General features: G+C 42.5%; 1 protein-coding gene across 1 annotated transcript in view; it reads right to left on the bottom strand.

Moving 5' to 3' along the window:
• Positions 1-816: 816 nt before the first annotated feature.
• Positions 817-17,487, bottom strand: part of pds5b (PDS5 cohesin associated factor B) — a 31,821-nt gene continuing 15,150 nt past the window's right edge. Inside the window, exons 7-35 of the mRNA XM_085174417.1 lie at positions 17,385-17,465; positions 16,769-16,909; positions 15,880-15,995; positions 14,671-14,765; positions 14,352-14,497; positions 13,905-14,056; positions 11,050-11,163; positions 10,880-10,961; positions 10,743-10,791; positions 10,472-10,611; positions 8,246-8,361; positions 8,027-8,132; positions 7,360-7,520; positions 7,044-7,167; positions 6,414-6,572; positions 6,031-6,099; positions 5,717-5,853; positions 5,375-5,498; positions 5,002-5,206; positions 4,808-4,922; positions 4,537-4,669; positions 4,309-4,428; positions 3,980-4,042; positions 3,736-3,878; positions 3,313-3,385; positions 2,191-2,609; positions 2,005-2,085; positions 1,794-1,902; positions 817-1,679 (exon numbers count right to left, since the gene is read on the bottom strand). Coding sequence (XP_085030543.1) covers positions 1,647-1,679; positions 1,794-1,902; positions 2,005-2,085; positions 2,191-2,609; positions 3,313-3,385; positions 3,736-3,878; positions 3,980-4,042; positions 4,309-4,428; positions 4,537-4,669; positions 4,808-4,922; positions 5,002-5,206; positions 5,375-5,498; positions 5,717-5,853; positions 6,031-6,099; positions 6,414-6,572; positions 7,044-7,167; positions 7,360-7,520; positions 8,027-8,132; positions 8,246-8,361; positions 10,472-10,611; positions 10,743-10,791; positions 10,880-10,961; positions 11,050-11,163; positions 13,905-14,056; positions 14,352-14,497; positions 14,671-14,765; positions 15,880-15,995; positions 16,769-16,909; positions 17,385-17,465 — 3,606 coding nt within the window. The 3' untranslated portion in view covers positions 817-1,646. The remainder of the gene's footprint in view (positions 1,680-1,793; positions 1,903-2,004; positions 2,086-2,190; positions 2,610-3,312; positions 3,386-3,735; positions 3,879-3,979; positions 4,043-4,308; positions 4,429-4,536; positions 4,670-4,807; positions 4,923-5,001; positions 5,207-5,374; positions 5,499-5,716; positions 5,854-6,030; positions 6,100-6,413; positions 6,573-7,043; positions 7,168-7,359; positions 7,521-8,026; positions 8,133-8,245; positions 8,362-10,471; positions 10,612-10,742; positions 10,792-10,879; positions 10,962-11,049; positions 11,164-13,904; positions 14,057-14,351; positions 14,498-14,670; positions 14,766-15,879; positions 15,996-16,768; positions 16,910-17,384; positions 17,466-17,487) is intronic.

Consider the following 17,487-nt stretch of genomic DNA (forward strand, 5'->3'; position numbering starts at 1 on the left):
GTCTTCTAGTCTATCCCAGTCTTGTCCCTGAAGTCCTTTGACAGCTACTTATCCTTCCTCATGATGTAGGAGAGGTTGGAAGATATTGATGCTGTGAACAGGTGTGATTTATACACATACGCTGAGATCAGGAGTATCTGTGGACTGATTGGGACACAGACATATGTGGGAGCCAGAATTTGGGCTCGGTTGCAGAGGATCAAATAGTTATTTCACTATTCTAAATCTAATTATTTCATCGAGTTATTTCACTTGATTTAGAATTTTTGTGTTTTTTCTCAATTTACGGTTGATATGCTGTCGCCCGAACAACTAGAGACTGTTCATTTCTTTGAGCAAACTGACAAATATATCATTTCCCTCACTCTATGCACAACTGGCATTTAGAACACGACGTCCATGAGCACAGGGAACAGCTGGTAAATTTGTCAATACTTCCTAAATTTTAGGATTTTAAAACCCTTCTACAACCACCTGGCTAACACTGAGGATCCCCCCCCCTCCCCTCACTTTGCCATAAAAGCTCCACCCAGTACCTTTGGGGCTGTCTTGTGGTGTCATGCAGTCATTCTTCACCAACGGTTTTAAAGTTATGGTTAAACAGTGCAGTTGTTTGTGAAGTCTACTGACGTTAAATGTGTTTACATAACTGTTTTGATTACAACTGGATATTATACAAGCCCTTTAAAAAAAACGGCTCGACCTTTTCAAACATCCTTAATAGCTAAAATATCTCTATTCACAACACCATCTGGCATCAGAGCTAATCATACCGATAAAGCACAAACCACTTCAAAGTAAAAGAAAGAGAAAATGAACATGTCAGGATTTTATAGAGAATTATATTGATACAATGGAGGGTCTGACTGGGTGGATGTGAAGCCAAGTTAATCAGCAGTGACAAAAAACCCAAAACAAAACCAAGAAACTAGCAACACAGCTGCTCATGACTTCCTTCTATCAGCAAGTACAAACCTAAAAATGAGACGCACACTACAATCGTTTCCAGAAGCAACTCTACAGTCGGACAGGGTTCTGACACTTTCTTTTTCAATATATGGTTTTAAAAAAAGTTTTTAATATACAGAGCTGTAAACAAAAGAACATGTTTTATTTCTTTGTTTAAAGTAAATTCACACAATTAACATTACATAAAAAAAAGGTAATGGTTAATCTCTTTCAGTTTTTAAAAGTTGACACGGAGGGAGGTTTGATAAGCAACGCCGCTTTTTGGGAGCACTTTTAATAACGTGAGTGGGCAAAGGCTTTACAGCATCCTCCCAGTCAGCGTCAAACACAACAACAGAACATGAAACAGACATAAGAGACTATTTACAAGAGTGATCTATTTTTTTCCTTTGTTTTTCCTCAGTAAAATCATTTCTACTTAATGTGGCTTAACGTCATCACAATGCAGCACGAAGCAACAACCCACAGCTGACGATGCGGATGTATTGATGTAGTGTGCACGTGGAATATGCAAGTGTGTAAAGTCGGTGTAACAGTAGGAGCGTCGGCTTATGAAAAGTTTTAAAAAGTTCAATGTCCATTTATTTTGTTTCGTTCTTGCGTCATTCCTCCGTGACTCTCGAGGAGACGTGCCGTCTTCTTTTGTCCTCTGTTTTTGTTTTAAAGTTTTTTTTAGCTCATCTTCTTCGCCCAGCTGCCTTCTTGCGACCCTGAAATGGAACAGGATGAAAACTGAATTAATAACTAAGTATATAAACTCCTTTAAAATACTTGAGTTGTTTTAAAAGACACTAAAATGGATGTGACAACACTTGACCCAGTACCCTCGGTGTTGGCTCATCCTCCTCTTCCTCCACTTCTTCCTCCTCCTCCTCTTCATCTTCTTCCTCAGACTCATCCTTAGTGGCAGCTGCCTTCCATCGGCCACCGCGCCTGTATCCGCAGACAGAACAGGAACAGCAAAATATTACATTTTGTGCCCTTGGAGGAGCAGTCGTAGTCGCTGATGTGCATTTTTGCAAAAGTGAATCTTACGTTGGCTTCTTGGCCGCCGGCTGAGCCGATTTAGGCGGACGTCCTCTCCTTTTCTGCGGCGTGGACTCTGCCGAGTCAGATCTGTTAAAGGAAGACAAAAACAAAACAACTTCCATCAAAAAGAAGCTCGCTGACAGAACTTTGAAGCACATCTCGCGTTTCTGCGTGCGCCGGCTGTTTTCGTACCCCTGTGATCGTCGTGGCGCCCTGGCTTGCCTTCCTCCCCTGGTCTTCACCTCCATGTTTTCACTGCTCCTGTCGTCGTCCTCGTCTTCATCCTCTACTTCCTCCTCACCCCTCTCCTCGTCCTCATCCTCTTCCTCCTCATCCTCCTCGGGTGGAGGAGCTGCCTTCTTCCGCCCCCTCCTCCCTTTGGCAGGTGTGTCCTGACTGGGCGCAGCAGACTTCGGAGGCCGGCCCCTGCGGCCTTTCTTGGGCGGACTGTTCTGTTCGTCCTCCGGCCGGTTGTCTTCGTCCCACGGGTCCTCAGAGTCAGCTGCTGCGGTGGTGTTGGCAGTTGCCTTCTTACGTCCACGCTTCGGCTTGCTCTCCTGGTCATCGCCGGAGGTTACGCCCCGTTTGCGACCCCGGGGCTTTTCGATATCCTGCACACAAACTCATTGTTCACCATTTCTTTGTTTCACAGTAAAAAACAGACTGAAACTCAGTTTTTACAGCAGCACAAAGAAAAGGAAGAAGAAAAATGGTGATGAGAGATAGAGATTCATATTTTTCATATTTTTGCATAAAAAGATACCATTACTTTTTTCTGTTGTTTGTTTTGAAAGGTAGGATTTCTGAGTCAGATGAAATCATGTATGCAAAGCAATAATGATGGTTTACACAATTTGTACACGTTAATCTAGTCTCGACTTCAATCCAGCTGGTGTTTGCACAGTTGTATCATAAAGCAGAGACACGGGGATTTACGACAGGCAGCACTCTGCCGAATCACGGCAACGCTGCCTTCACTAGTTTCCATCAGCTTCAGTGTAATCTTTTATCACGGTTTTGCTTATTTGCTTTTGTTTTACTTAAAAAAACAACAACAAAAGAAACCAACAAAAACCACTTCACACTAGAAAGAATAACTTACAATAGAGTAAGTCTGCACAGCCTCTTTGCGTTTAGATTACAGTCGTTTCAATTTCAATCAAGGTTGTAACAATAACTACTCCAATAGACTTTTTCAACACATATTTTTAAACAATACATCCTGTTAAGATCTCATCAGAAATAAAGACCTGATCGCCACATCGACGTTTATCTTCTAAATAATCAATCTCGCAGCGCCTAAAGGAGATTTACCTTGTCGACACTGTCTGCTCTCTTTAGGCTGATGTCCTCGTTTTCACTGTGATCCATCTCTGTGCTGTCATGCCTGAAAAATAACATCAATCATTACTTGTTACTATTTTAGTTACAAAAAAACAGTGTGCAACAAGTGACACAGTCTCCTGAATTTTCAACATTTGAAAATGATCCATAGACCCGACAATATTAGAATGAAACCCCAACAGTTAGACAAACCCCTATGAGCAAGTGCTTGGCAACAGTGGGAAGGAAAAACTCTTAACAGGAAAAAGCCTACGGCAGAGCGGCTACGTATGGAAACACATCCTACGTGCAAACACGGAGTGCCTGGAGCTAATCTGAGTCTTTTATCAGACCAAAATATTGCTGATACGTTAAGTTTTCTGAGTGTGGGAGTCTTGCTGTTATATCTCCTACCTGCTTTTGCTGCGCTGTGGAGAGCCCGGGTTGGATGAGGAGTCGTTACTGGTGGTCTCCATACGAGAAGCTTTACTCTGGAGTTGTTTGCCCGCTGATGACAAGGGCTTGTTTACCGCCCCCAAAACGTTAGCAGACTTTGGCTTAAATAGGAAGGAGAGGTGGTCAGAGTGGAGCAGTGAGCCGGATGTGTGATCAACAAAACTAGTGAGCCCACATTATCGTTTAAAAAGCTCGAGCTTACCTTTCCTGGTGTGAAGAATGCCTTCATCTCTGCTGGGAGATAATTTTTTGTGTTGCTGAAGTTCTGAAAGAGAGAAGCAGAGAGAACAGCAGCAATTAAAACAAAGCAGAAACACAAGCAGATGATCTCATTAGACAAAACATACCTGCTTTTTTTGTTTTTGATAATTTCTCTTCAAACAAGGACACGTTTATACAAAACTTAAGGCAGCTACTTTCTCATAACTCTTCGGAAGGATCTGCTAACACTAGCAATGCTGTCGTTTACTCATTTTAACAAAGTGAAAAATGTTTTGGATGCTTTAAACTCTTTAGAGTGCAGAGACCGACCTTGTCGGGTTTGGTAAAGAAGCGTGATGGCAGCACGGGGTCCTTTGGAGACTCCAGGCTGTAGGTGGTGCTCTTCGACATGATAATGTGCATGGCAACGTCACACACTGTGTAGAGTTTCTGCACAAGGAAGAAACAACAAACGCACGTCAGGGCAGCACTGATGACGGCGGCTGAAACACTGGCTGGATATCTACTGTCCATATTAGCTACACGTTAAATGAGCACCTCATTCGTTTTGGGATCGGTGGCGGCCTGGGCGTCTTTCGTCTGCTTGATGTTTTCCACCATTTTTCTTATGAAGGCGTGGCTGTTGTTCTCATTCTTGGCCATTATAATCTCAAGGACAAACCACAGAGCCCTATCCAGGACAGCAAGTTTGACATTAAAAGGTACAAGTCATGATTAACCATCATAAAAACAGACTAAAACGTGACTGAAACCACAAACGCCAGGTTGGAATATTAAAAACCCATTTAAGAGATTATACACCGCTTACTCTTTAATTTCCTTTAGCTGCTCGATGTCTTGTACTTTGACATAGTCTGGGTCGTGTGCCAGAAGGTGGATGGTGTAGGGCACCACATACTCCGGCAGCAGAGAGAACAGCTTGTCTGTGGGTACACACACAGTGAATATGACACCACCCTCAAATGTCATCCGAAATCATCAGATATCGTTTGGTTTCTTTACCGCTGAGGGCAGCGTGCTGTTTGAGGTACTCGCGGCGTATGTTGACGTTTTTCACCAGGCACTGGCGAGCGTGAGCCCGCCTCTCCTTAACGGGGTCCTTGGCGCACAGAGCGAACACTGCCATGTATTCCAGCGGTAGCCGCAGACGGCACAGGCCCCGGTGAAGCTTCTGGGCAAAACACTGTCGCACCTGGTAGCACTCATCCTATAGCGCAAAGAAGAGGACACAGAGAACAGGAGACGCGATGATGAGGAGGATGAAATGCGACAAAATATCAGGGAGAAGAGGCAGAGGTGGAATAAAGATGAGCTGCACAGAAAAGGACTTGAACTGAAAATGCAGAGCCGGCAAATTAAATATGGCAGTTCTTACATTAATGACGAGTGCGCACAACTGATATTGCTCCAACGTGATTATTTCGTGATAGCAGGGCTCCTGTGCCAGCTTCAGCAGGGCGCACGCCGCCGCCAGCCGCAGCCTCGACATGTCCGGTTTGCTAGAGAGAAACAAGAGGAAACAGATTTATTCATTTATCTACAAACGTTCTTACCATCAAAACCCCCAAAGGTCCAGAGCACCCATTAAAAGTGAGCGCTTCACTGAAAATTACATGATCTTAATCTGAGGACAAAGCTTTCTTTGAGTTGCTCAAGGACCTGACACACACAGGACCATAGGTTTGTCTGAGAAGCAGAGTTTATTTATTTTAATTACCCCATCTTGCCCTGTTCTGTTAGGTCTCCATCGCTGTGTAAGATAGCAGTCAGCATCCTCAGGGTGGAGTTGCCCGATTTGCTCTGGTTGTTCTTCACGCCTAGTAACCACCTCACCATCAGCTTGATGCCCTGGATCTGAATGAGGAAGATGAAAGAGTGAAAGATTAAGTGTTTTGCATTAATACATCAAGAGTGTGACAAAGTAATTAGGAGAATTCTGGCTCAGAGTAATCTTCAGATTAAACTACTTAAAAAACAAAAACAGCAGCCAGACGGAGCTTTTGAAGAGACACACAAACGTTCACTGCTGACCTTGGCCATGGTCTCTGGGGACACTTCATCATCGGGAACCCAAAGTTTGGTTGTTTTCTTTCCTGGGATCTACAAATAACACAAACAATTGGAATAATTCACATAAACTGAGACTTTAGGTCAACACAGCTGAGAAGATTTATACAGCACATTTAAGCCAAAGTGCAATCAGAACACCCCCCCCCCCCCCCAATAATAATTAAATAAGTAAAATAAGACTAATTACATCAAAATGAAAAGTAATAAAAAAGTTACAAGTAATAATAGTAAAGGAGAAGCACTAATCTTAGGCTCAAAAGGCTAAAGAGAAGAGGCGTGCTTAAACACTGCAGAACAGTAAGAGGTATATGTGGATGTGTGTGTATGCTCATGCGAGCGTATACCCGGTCGTTCATGAGCAGATCCTTCACAATAAAGTTGGCGACTAGAGATTTGAGAGGTGCGGCAAACTGTTCTGGGGCTAGCTGGGCCAGGTGACCCAGGGTGGTCAAAGGAGTGATGAGCTGCTCCAGGTTAGCAGTGTCCAGACTTTTATGAAGAGGCTGAAGAAACACAACACGTCACTGACACAGTTTTAGGAGCACATAAAAAAAATAAAATAAAAAATAATTGTGGTTTCAATCTCGGGATGGATTTGATGTAAAGTTAATGCAGACGTCACATTGGGGTAAATATTCTGAGCACATTCATGAATGCAGACGGATTCTCTTTATAACACAAAAAACAGGAAAATCGGCTGAAATAACACAATTAAAGGGTAAAGCACTGCAAACCACATTGGTTTCCCCTCTTAGATTCAGTTGCTTTGAAAGTTCCAGATAATCAGCAGTCACCCAATACTGGCCCAGAGTTCACTCACCGTCTAAAACAACGTGTTTTATGTCTTTTCCCCTTCCTTTTAAATCGAATTTCATTTTGATTGGCTGCCGCTCACAAACAAGATTTAAGCTAGGGATAGGGATATCCTCTCTCATTGACCACACAGATAAAAACCTGGCACCAAAGTGACTGACCTCAAAGATTTGGGCAAAGTGTGTGTCTCTGTTGCTGAACATGGCGTTGATGCAGTGGATGGCATATTTAGCCTGGCGGGGAGGGCCTCTCTTGGCTTTGGCCTGTAGTACCGGCAGTAGAACACTTGGGGGAGCAGACGGGAGAACACCATGAACAACAAAAATACAGCAGAAAGTTGGGTCACAAGTCATGCACAGAGCAGCGTATCCTTAGTAAGTGTATAAATAATGCATCCCTGCATTCCAGGAGTGTCACTGCACAATACACAGCACTGCAAGGCAAACAAATCAGCCAAATTTGGCTTGTGAAACTCACGATTTGATGTGAGGAAAACTCTCCTCCATCTTGCTGCCTGTATTCTTGAAGATCTGCAGCGCTGCCTCTGCCACCTTCTCGTCATCCATTTTCAAACAGCCCAGCAGAGACTCAAACGTCTCTGCAGAGTGGAATGACACTGGATGTGTGAATGACAGCACCTGCGAGTGATGAAAGACGAGTCAAACAGCTGCACCGAGTACAATCAACACCTTTTCCACCTTACTGACATTTAAAACAAGGAGAAAGAAAAGAAACAAGCGTGATTGATATTTTAAGCACACCGTAAAGGGTCGAAAAGATGTGTGTGTGTTTTACTCATCATTAATTATCTGTTGTGTTTGTGTCACTATAAAAAGGCAGGACTGCAGGAGACATCATCCATTACCGAGTGCTTCTTTTTTTCCTGTCACTCCACAATTTCAACCACAACCAATTTATTTATCACTGATTGCTAGACTGCAGGTAGCAATTGACACGACAGCAGCAGAAGTTACTGAGCGACTGCAGAGCCTATAATTTAGATTCATTCCTGCAGGTATTCTATTTCTGTTAAATGGTGCACTCACACACGATAATGAAACATAGTATCATTATCGTGATAGTATCCATCGTGTCAATCTGCAGATAAACACCACAGGCGTTTGTGTTTATTACCGATCTTTACCTTTAGCAGTTCCAGCCCTGCTCTGATGGCCTCTTCAGTGGGAACACCTTCCTCTTCGTCATCAGCTGTTCCATCTATAGATTTGTTTACCTGTTTTATCAGAGCACTGATAGATGATGGTAGAGGTTAAATTTCTGCACGCTAGACTCAGATATGGCTGTTATTTGCATTCTTTTTATTGATTGGATGAGCTAAAATTTGCATCCGGACGCACAGTACCTGATGGACTCTGTGTCAATGTGCACAGGAGCAATCCTCTCCAACAGGAACTTCACCATTTCCAGGAACGGATTGCTGGGTTGTTTGGGGCTGCCAAGTTTTTTAGTGATGTCTCTCTGAAAGGACGACAATTAAGAACTTCAATTTATTTATGCAGCACCGAACCACAACAATACGAAGACCCTAACAGAGAGAAAACTCCACCAATCAGACGACCCCCTATGAGCAGGCACTTTGTGGCAACACTTACAGCACCAGCTCAGGGTTTTATGACCGTAATATTCTCTGTGCCTTTTCAGTATTGCCAAACCAAAGCCACCTGGAGTGATATTTCACAGCTGGACTAAATCTAATGCTGCTTCCCCCCCCCCCCCCCCCCCCCCCCTTTTTTTTTTTAAAATGTGGAAATACAAACACAGCAGCATGAACGCCCAACATCTCATATACTCACAGCAGTGAGCATCATCATTTAGTTCACTTAATTGTTGCCAACTTAGCAAATCTGCCGCAGGATTAAGCAACAAGAAAAAAATACCAAAAATACTTTCTAGTGAAATACTCTATTGTGCAAGTGTCTCATGCCTCCCCTCATTTCTTTAAATTTTCCAAGAAAAATGGGAAAGAAGCACAGTGATTTATGTGCAAACAAACGTAAATACAGTATATAAAGCAAAAACAGAGTCTGTGCAGTTCTAACAGGCTTGAAAGTCAATATTTGGTATGACCACCTTTATTCATCATTACAGACTGAACTCTCTTAGCTGATTTTTCCTGTAATTTCTTTAAGTAATCTTCAGGAATACTTCTCCAGACGTCTTGAAGGACATGGCTGCCTTTCGTTCTGTTCTCGGTCAACATGAAAGCACACTGCTTCAATGCTATTGAGGTGCGGGCTCTTGGAAGGCCAATCCTTGACAGATAGTGTTTCATTGTGTGCTTTTCTATCCAGGTATGCTTTTACTGAACTGGCAGTGTGTTTGTGATCATTGTCATCCTGAAGCTGCTGCCAATCAGATGCTCTCCAGAAGGTACTGCATGCTGGATCAAAATCTGATGGTACTTTTCTGCATTTGTGCTATTGATTTTCAGTCCAGGTCCTGTATAACTTGGCATACCTGAGCCTTTTCTGTTTCCTTTAAGAATGGCTCTTCCACTGAGGCCATTTCTGATGAGGCTTCAGTGAGTAGCAGATGGATCAACTGATGGTCTCTAGGCATTTCTGAGGTCCTCTGTCAGGGCTTTGATATATTTTCCTCCCCTAATTCTTAAGATGGATCTTTAGGTCTGCCACTTTTTTTGGACTCGACTTGTCTAGTTTCCTCAAATTTTAAAGGACACGCTGCACATCATGCTGAGATACGACGAGTTTTTGGCCAGTAGCTCTTTTCGAATGACCGTTATGTTGCAAAAATACCACGTTGCCAAGGCTGTTACCTTTGGCAACGTTCACAGATTCAACTCACGAAACAGGAAAACGTTTGTTTATGCATCAGGCTGCTACTAACAAAGTGTCTGAGGACGCAACGTAAAATTGTGTCTTTGCTAAGTTGTTTGCGCAGACACAATGCTGGCGCACAGGTGCCTTTTTGTGCTTGAGTGATTCATAGGTCAATGTTTTACAAACAAAAAGAAATCCTCTGTATATGATTAGGTACCATAAATGGATTAAAAAATGAGTGAAATAGCAGCCGATGTCCAAAGAAAAACTTTGAAGGATCTTCAGAAAGCCCGGAGAATTACTGCTCAAGACCGCTACAGTCACACGTCTCAGTCCGTCTTCTGTGTTCGGCGAGACATCAGACAGAGAGACAGAAATTATGGCGGGCAGCCCTAATAAAATCCTCCTTACAGCGGAGCAGGGGTGGATTGTTTCAATACATTTCCCCACCGTGACAACGATCGGTCACTAAAACTGTCATGAAACCAAGCTTAAACATTTTAAAACCACCTTTGAAATGTACTAAAGTCGAGTTCATTTAAAGGTTATTACAGATTATATATAATAAAGACAAGGATACTTTGGACTCAAAATACTGACATATGTGTATAAAAGTGTCGTCTTATGCACAAAAATTGGAAGATGTGAACTCTATGAACAAATAAGTACATTTACAACTACAGTACCTATATGAAGGATCGGGTCAAATAACACAAAGCCAGTGGAGGGATGAAAGTATTTCGCTTAAAGGGAACCACATCTTTATCTCAAAGGAACTCAACACTCACCACACAGACTTCAGCTTGCTTGCAAGAGCACGCGGGGCTGACCAAGGTTTCTAACTGATCTCTGATTCGCTCATCATCATCCAGGACCTGAGCCAGCTTCTTCACAAAGTCCTGAGCCTTGCCAGGGTCTGGCAGGTTCCCTGTTCACAGAGAAATTTCAGCATGTCACAGTGAAATAGATGTGAAATAAGGGTGAGAAGGGCACCCTGCGATCACTTTTGTTCATTTTTCCTGTTTGAAAGGACGTGCTGAATTCAGAGAGATGCCTTACTTGTGATCACCATAACTTTGGCAAACACAGCCTTGTTGGATGCTTCAGACTGAAAACAAACAAACATACAGTTACAGAAAAACCTTTTAGAGACAAGTATAGTGCAGTTATTAAAGTCTGTGGTGTGTGGTAATTACCTTGGGTTTTTTGATCAGGTCCAGCAGGTCTTTGACATGGTGTCTCAACAGATTCTGGCACTTCCACATCTCATTCAAAGCTCTGCAGTGAAAGAAGCAAGCGAACATAATGATGTGCCAGGCCTCCTTTAATACACATGTTGTTGCATAACAATTAAAAACTGACGTACTTAACAGCATTTGTGTCCAGGGTGGCATATAGGTAGTACAGACACTTCATTCTTTCCGTGGTTTCCAGGTTGTGAGGAACCATGTACTGGGCAAAAACCCGCTCCACCAGCAACCTGTACGTACAGAGGGCAAATTTTATGGTGAAAATTTAATTAATAATAATAAAATAATAAAAATGTTTGGGTGCGAGTGGTTAGTAATAGTTAATAGATCCTAGCCGGTACAGAAAGCAGCAGCTGAACCTTTAACTAAAACCAGAAGAGAGATATGACATCACTGAGCATCTCTACACAGGTTACTGATTTGATTTAGTACTCTGACTAATGGCTCCTGGGAGCTTTACTTTACTGCAGACATTACTTCATTACTTATTTAAATTAGCCCATTAGCCTGTGGGCAGCCAGAAACCCTCAACAAACCCCTGCTGGCAGCTCCTGGGTCTAAATTCAAGTCTAGACAGGACTGCGCCTTTAACGTCAGGGCACCTCGGCTCTCGAAGGGCCTGCATTCAGAGCTCAGACTCAAACTGCCATCAGCACATCGACTGATCCTGTAAATATTCTCTTTCACTCTTGCTTCTATCCTTCTGTAACAAATCACCTCTGAATCGCCACCCACTCCACCCTGCCTGGACTAGGGATGGGTATCGAAAACCGGTTCTTGTTGAGAACCGGTTCCGACTGTTTCAATTCCTTGGAATTGTTTGCCATTTTTGCAAACTATTCCCTTATCGATTCCAGTCGCCCCGAATGACGTCACCACGTTGCGGAGCGTCATTTACCTGGCAGGAAACACGGCGCCTAAGCGGCTCAAACGCTCAAAAGTTTGGTTATACTTTACGAGAACGATGACAACAGGGCAACTTGCAATACTTGAAAAGTAGATATTTCATTTAAGGGAGGAAACACTACGAATATACAAAAGCATTTGCTCACAAAACACACAATGACCTTAAATGAATGTCATGTTTTTAATTCTGCTCCGGACTCGTGAATCTCAACGCAGCAGCAGCGGTAACGTTTGCGCGTCCTCTCCCGTTAATGCGGCAGGTAAATGATCAACTAACAGTGCATATTATGTTAGCGCGATCTGCCTTATTACAAAACCTGCTATTACTGTGCATTTAGTAGACCATGATGAGAGAGACAGACAGAGTCTGGCTCAGATGCTGGCAGTTCTCGCTGCAGTCTACCGGTAGCGCCTCCTTTCAGGCCAGGATAGACGAATGTCACCGAGCAGTGACTACGTTTGTGGTAAAAGGCTTGCATCTATTTGCCACAGCAGATGCCCCCGATTTTTGGTAATTGAATGTGTTTAAATTGTAAGCAGGGACATTACTGGATATTCTTGTGTAATTGCTACAGAATAATTTATGTTATACTTTGTTATTGCTACAGAAGAATATTTATTTGATTATTTTACATTTACAATTTTTTCCCCCGGGGACCCTGTGACATCCCATTGAAGAGCCGTAGGCTGTGGATCTCTTAAGATCTCACTGTTGGGTTTGTAAGGCCATGTTACTCCTAAATTTCTATCTCGTTCAAAGAGAAGATACAAAACAAAGTTCTAAGCTAATCGACCTTAGTGTTCTCCTTTTTTTTAAAAAAAAAAAAAAAAAGAATCGATAAAGAATCGAATCGTTAAACAGAATCGAAAATGGAATCGGAATCATGAAAATCTTATCAATACCCATCTCTAGCCTGGACTGTCTTCTTCACCTCTCTCGTGCGCCACCTGCTGCTTTGGATGGCTGACCGCACATATTTAAACTAACTCGCTTAAACACACTTCCTGCCTCCCTCTCATTCACACACGAGTATTCTGACTTCCTTCTATTGACTTTCATTCCTCTTTACTCCACATCATACCTCCACCTCTCCAGGGTGTCTTCCACCTACTCCCACTTAAGATCAGTCATCTGTCACACGTCTTCACTGTCTCTCGGCCCTCATGGTGCTGCACCACCATCACACACCTCACTGATATGTAAATTAATTAATTCAAACATAAGTTCAAATGTCAACACTTGTCACAACAACAACAACAAAAAACCCTTTTCAGCCGTTATGCGCTGAAGTTTTAGAGCTTTTCAAGGGGAAACTGCTGAACCAACACAAGTAAAGCTACCCTGCTGTTCACACAACACACATGCATACACTCCGACAACATCGGGCACTTTCCTGCCAGCAGCTGAGTGACTCCACAGCACCAGAGATCACCTACACCCACAGAAAGTCCACTGAGATTCGAGTCCGACGCCTCGTTCTCTTCCTCTCCCTTTTCTTTTACTCAATTTAGGCTTTAAAAACCCATCTCAGTTTGCCTCGTATCAGCTAATCTACTTCTAATTCAGCTGGTGACATTTTGCAGAATGATGCTGTCCATGTTGAGTAAGTGTAGGTGGAGAGAGGGAGAAACAATCACACACCATCAAAGGAATGCTGCTCAAAGAATAATAAAAAGTCCCACGCACACAACTCGCTTACAAAAATATTTGGGGCTGCTCTACATTATGAGCCTCGGCAGGGTGACAGAACCAGTCTCTCTTCCTCCATACAGCTATGACACCGCACTGATAAATACAGTGCAGAGAAAGGTGGATATTAAAGGCAGATTTTAATGTTTCTGCTGGGAAATAAACTTATTAGAGCTCATTTTCTACATTCAGTTAGTTATGCACAGAGCAGGAATTGTTCGTCACAGTAAATTAAGACTCTGAAATGCACCGCTACCAGCTTTTTCCTCGGCAATCACACAAAAAGTTAAAAAGTTAAACTCCCAGGTACTAAATGAATACATTTTGAACTTGTCATGAATTTACTGTAGCCGACAGAAGAACATGCACACAAACCTGTCATCAATGCTGTTCTGGTAGTAGATGTGCAGCAGCTTGTCTTTGATCCAGGAAATCTGTTTTGAGGCCTCCCTCCCGCCTTCTCCCTGCAGCGAGTACTTCCTGTAGATCGATGCAAGGCCCATCATGGCCTCCTTACGCACGCGCCACTGACGGCAAATTAAAAAGAAAACGTTTCAATGAAACTACTAGTTAGAAAATAAAATATTCAACGGGCAGGTGCAGTGGCTGATGTGACTGTTTACTGCCATTTAAGCCAAACATGTACCAACAAAAATATTAATAATCAAATTAGAAATCTCACTATTAGATCAATAAACCCAAAACAAACAACAACAGTGTAACTATATCTGAAACAATCTGATACATCAATAATAAAATAATACTAATAATAACAACATCATCATCATCATTATTGACCAAGATTTAAAAAACATGACTTACTCTCTTGTCCAAAGTCCTCTCCTTTACATAATTGAGCAGCGCATCGTTGACTAGAGACAAATCCTTCTTGGCAGCCGTTACTATAGAGACAATGACATCATGGCGAATAGCCTCCTCTGGGTCATGTGATCTGACCCTCAAGTATTCTGGGGAAGGAAACAGGAACAAATGAGTGGGACGTGAGAGGACTGGATACCTCGAATGCAAAGAAAGCACCAGGCAGCTGCTTCTCATTTCACGTCGAGCACACACTCGAGCGGCCTTCACGCAGATGCAGTTCTCAGCACACAAAAGCATGAAAGTGTCCGTGTGTTTTTACCTGTGAGGTCTTTGGCCAGGTCTGGGTGGTTCATGAGACAGTGACTGGCGAATTTGACACACTCCAATCTGATAGGCACGTGGATGTCATTAAACCTTTTTTGATAAAAGAAACGGACGTTAATGTCGGCGACTTTAAAAGGTGGCTCGTACATGAACGCAGATCTAAGAAGACGGCGTCTCATGCGGGTACACAACATACATCAACAAGCTCACTTTATATTACACTCTGTCACATGACTTCCGCCAAACCCTCCCACATATTTTGGACAGGCAGTAAAATTCAGGTATATTGGGGCCGAATAAGTCTAACTCTAAGCCAGATAAACTAGCTAAGCTGCACTTGACAGAGTCGAACCCTGTAAAACTAATGAGATACAAATTACAGCCCAGACTCTCTTTGTGGATTAACAGCAGCATGTAATCTGTTTAACAGTCTACAGACAGGCTTCACCAGACTCTCCCAATGGGTTTAAGAGATATATTAAGGTGAAAAAACTCACACTTCTGGTGTGTGACGTGGTCAGTGTCACACACACTGTGATATAAGAGAACCCAGTAGATTCAATTTTATTTCTCATGGTAAGAGCAGGAAACTGTAGATATGCTGCATGTAAGCAGTCTACTGTTAACGTTTGTTTCCATCCTGTGCTCTCATCTACTCTACTTTAATACATAGTATTATCTATGAGCCATTAAAAGGGCCAGTTCACCCACAATTCCACACCTGAAAACTGCTTGATCAGCTGCAGGAAGTATTCTCAACTCGTACGACTGTTCAATGCAACACCATGACACGCGTACATTAATGCGTACATTAATGACAAGCACAGTTCTATTTTTCCTCATTTATTTTAATTATCTACAGCCTCGTGTTCACACCCGATTCTCCATCTGTCTTTGTTTTGATCCTCTCTCCGGCCTATGGCAAACAGTTCGCTGTGTTTTATCACACAGGATTTGTCTGGCATTTATGTAGTAATAATCAGAAAGTGAAGAATCCAGTGTAACCACAAAAAAAGAAAATATATTTAGTTTTAATATGGTTTAAAATATAGTATTAATCCAAAAGCGAACCAACCAATTGATACTAAATGCAAGCTAAAAAAGAAAAGATGATTCTTTTGTCTCTTTGAAAGCAAAGTTATCAATCAAAATGATCCATCGCGATTATAGAGACATTTATCAGATCCACAACACTGAATCCCACCTGCCCAGGTAACACTGCCAGAGTGGTTTGTTCTGCGCAGCCAACTCAGAGTCCTTGGCTCCAAACATCTTAGCCAGCAGCTTCACCACCTGCAGCCTCTCATCATTATCATTACTCTGCAGAGACGAGCGGAGAAAGAGAAAGAGACGGGGAGAGAAATGATGCACCAAAATCGGCTGCGTCGATTGGAACGAGGTGCCAAGTCATTTACATTAACTACACGGGAAACATTACCGTTTTCATAACAGACAATGGCAGTACTTTCTTTGGTATCAATCTTGTTTGCAAATCAGCAGCAAGACAAAGGGAGACGAGGAAGGAAGAGAGAAGGGGTGAGCATGAAAGAAGAAGAGGAAAGAGGAAAGAAAGAGTGAGAGATAAAAAGATGAAACGAGCGCGAGTAAGAGAAAGGCAAAGGGAGAGCAAGCATCAGAAAGAGAGAGAGGGGGGGGTTCTAGTCTAAAGCAGAGAAATTTTATCACAGCTATTATTTTGAGGAGACAGCAGTGATCCTCACTCCCCATGAACAGTTAATGAGCGTTATCCATCAGCGGGATGCCTTTATGAGACACTGCAGAGGCAACATTATGCTGACTGGCTGACTGCTTTATCCCTCTAATATGAATCAACAAACCTGCAGAGAAAGTGAAAATGTGCAGTTCTGTGTGTAATGGCTCCAAGACTTAAGACTTTTGCAGTTTGACTGTAGTTATAATATCAATACTTATTGAAGTATTGCTGCTTAATCTAAAACTACTGCTAACATCACAATGCAACTGCTTTAAAAATACTAATTCTTACTAATTCTTGTAAATATCATAATATTACGCAAACAACTACACAGACAAAGATTAAATAAATAAATAAATGTGGATTTTTTTCCCTATACCTTGAGCTTGAACTCCAGCTGCGGCAGCACTGAGAGCAGCAGGTGGCTGTCTATGTTGTAAAGCTCCAAGATGAGGTCAAAAACGTGCTCAGACAGATCGCTGACTGAGGTCTTTCCCAGCATCAGCACCTGGTTGAAAAACTGATGCAGACGACAGAGCAGGAGGAGTAAAGATTACTGATGAAACTCCTACATGATCGCACGACTCAAACTCGGACTGCGTTAGCGGAGAGAGGAGTAACGTGTGTGCAAGACCATAAATCATCTTACGTCTTACGATTCGGTATTTTAACCAAGGACGTGTAAACCACGTGGATTAGGAGGCATTAGAAGTTTGCCGTAATGTTCACCATATCTCTTAGCTTCATTAGCACAGATATGAAACTCCTACAGCACAGAAACATTTCAAGCATGGCAGGCTGTGCTTTAAGTAGAGTTAATATCACATTCTTCATATCACACTACACGCCACCGACTTCAGAGCCACAGTTACACCTCTGAAAGTATCACTTTTGAGAGTTATGACTGTTAACAGGTTTAAATATGTCTCCTGTGTAAAATGAAGTAAAGGATTAAAACAGCACTATAAATAAGAGTGTCAAAGATTTAATCTTACATTGGTGATGTAGGGTTCAATAGCCTGGGCAGTCCTCTTCAGCAGAGCTTTGGCCAGGTCATATGCTTGTTTATTCAAATTCTGGATAACAACAACAAAAACA

Source organism: Neolamprologus multifasciatus, chromosome 10 (genome assembly GCF_963576455.1).
Source record: "Neolamprologus multifasciatus chromosome 10, fNeoMul1.2, whole genome shotgun sequence".
NCBI lineage: Eukaryota > Metazoa > Chordata > Actinopteri > Cichliformes > Cichlidae > Neolamprologus > Neolamprologus multifasciatus.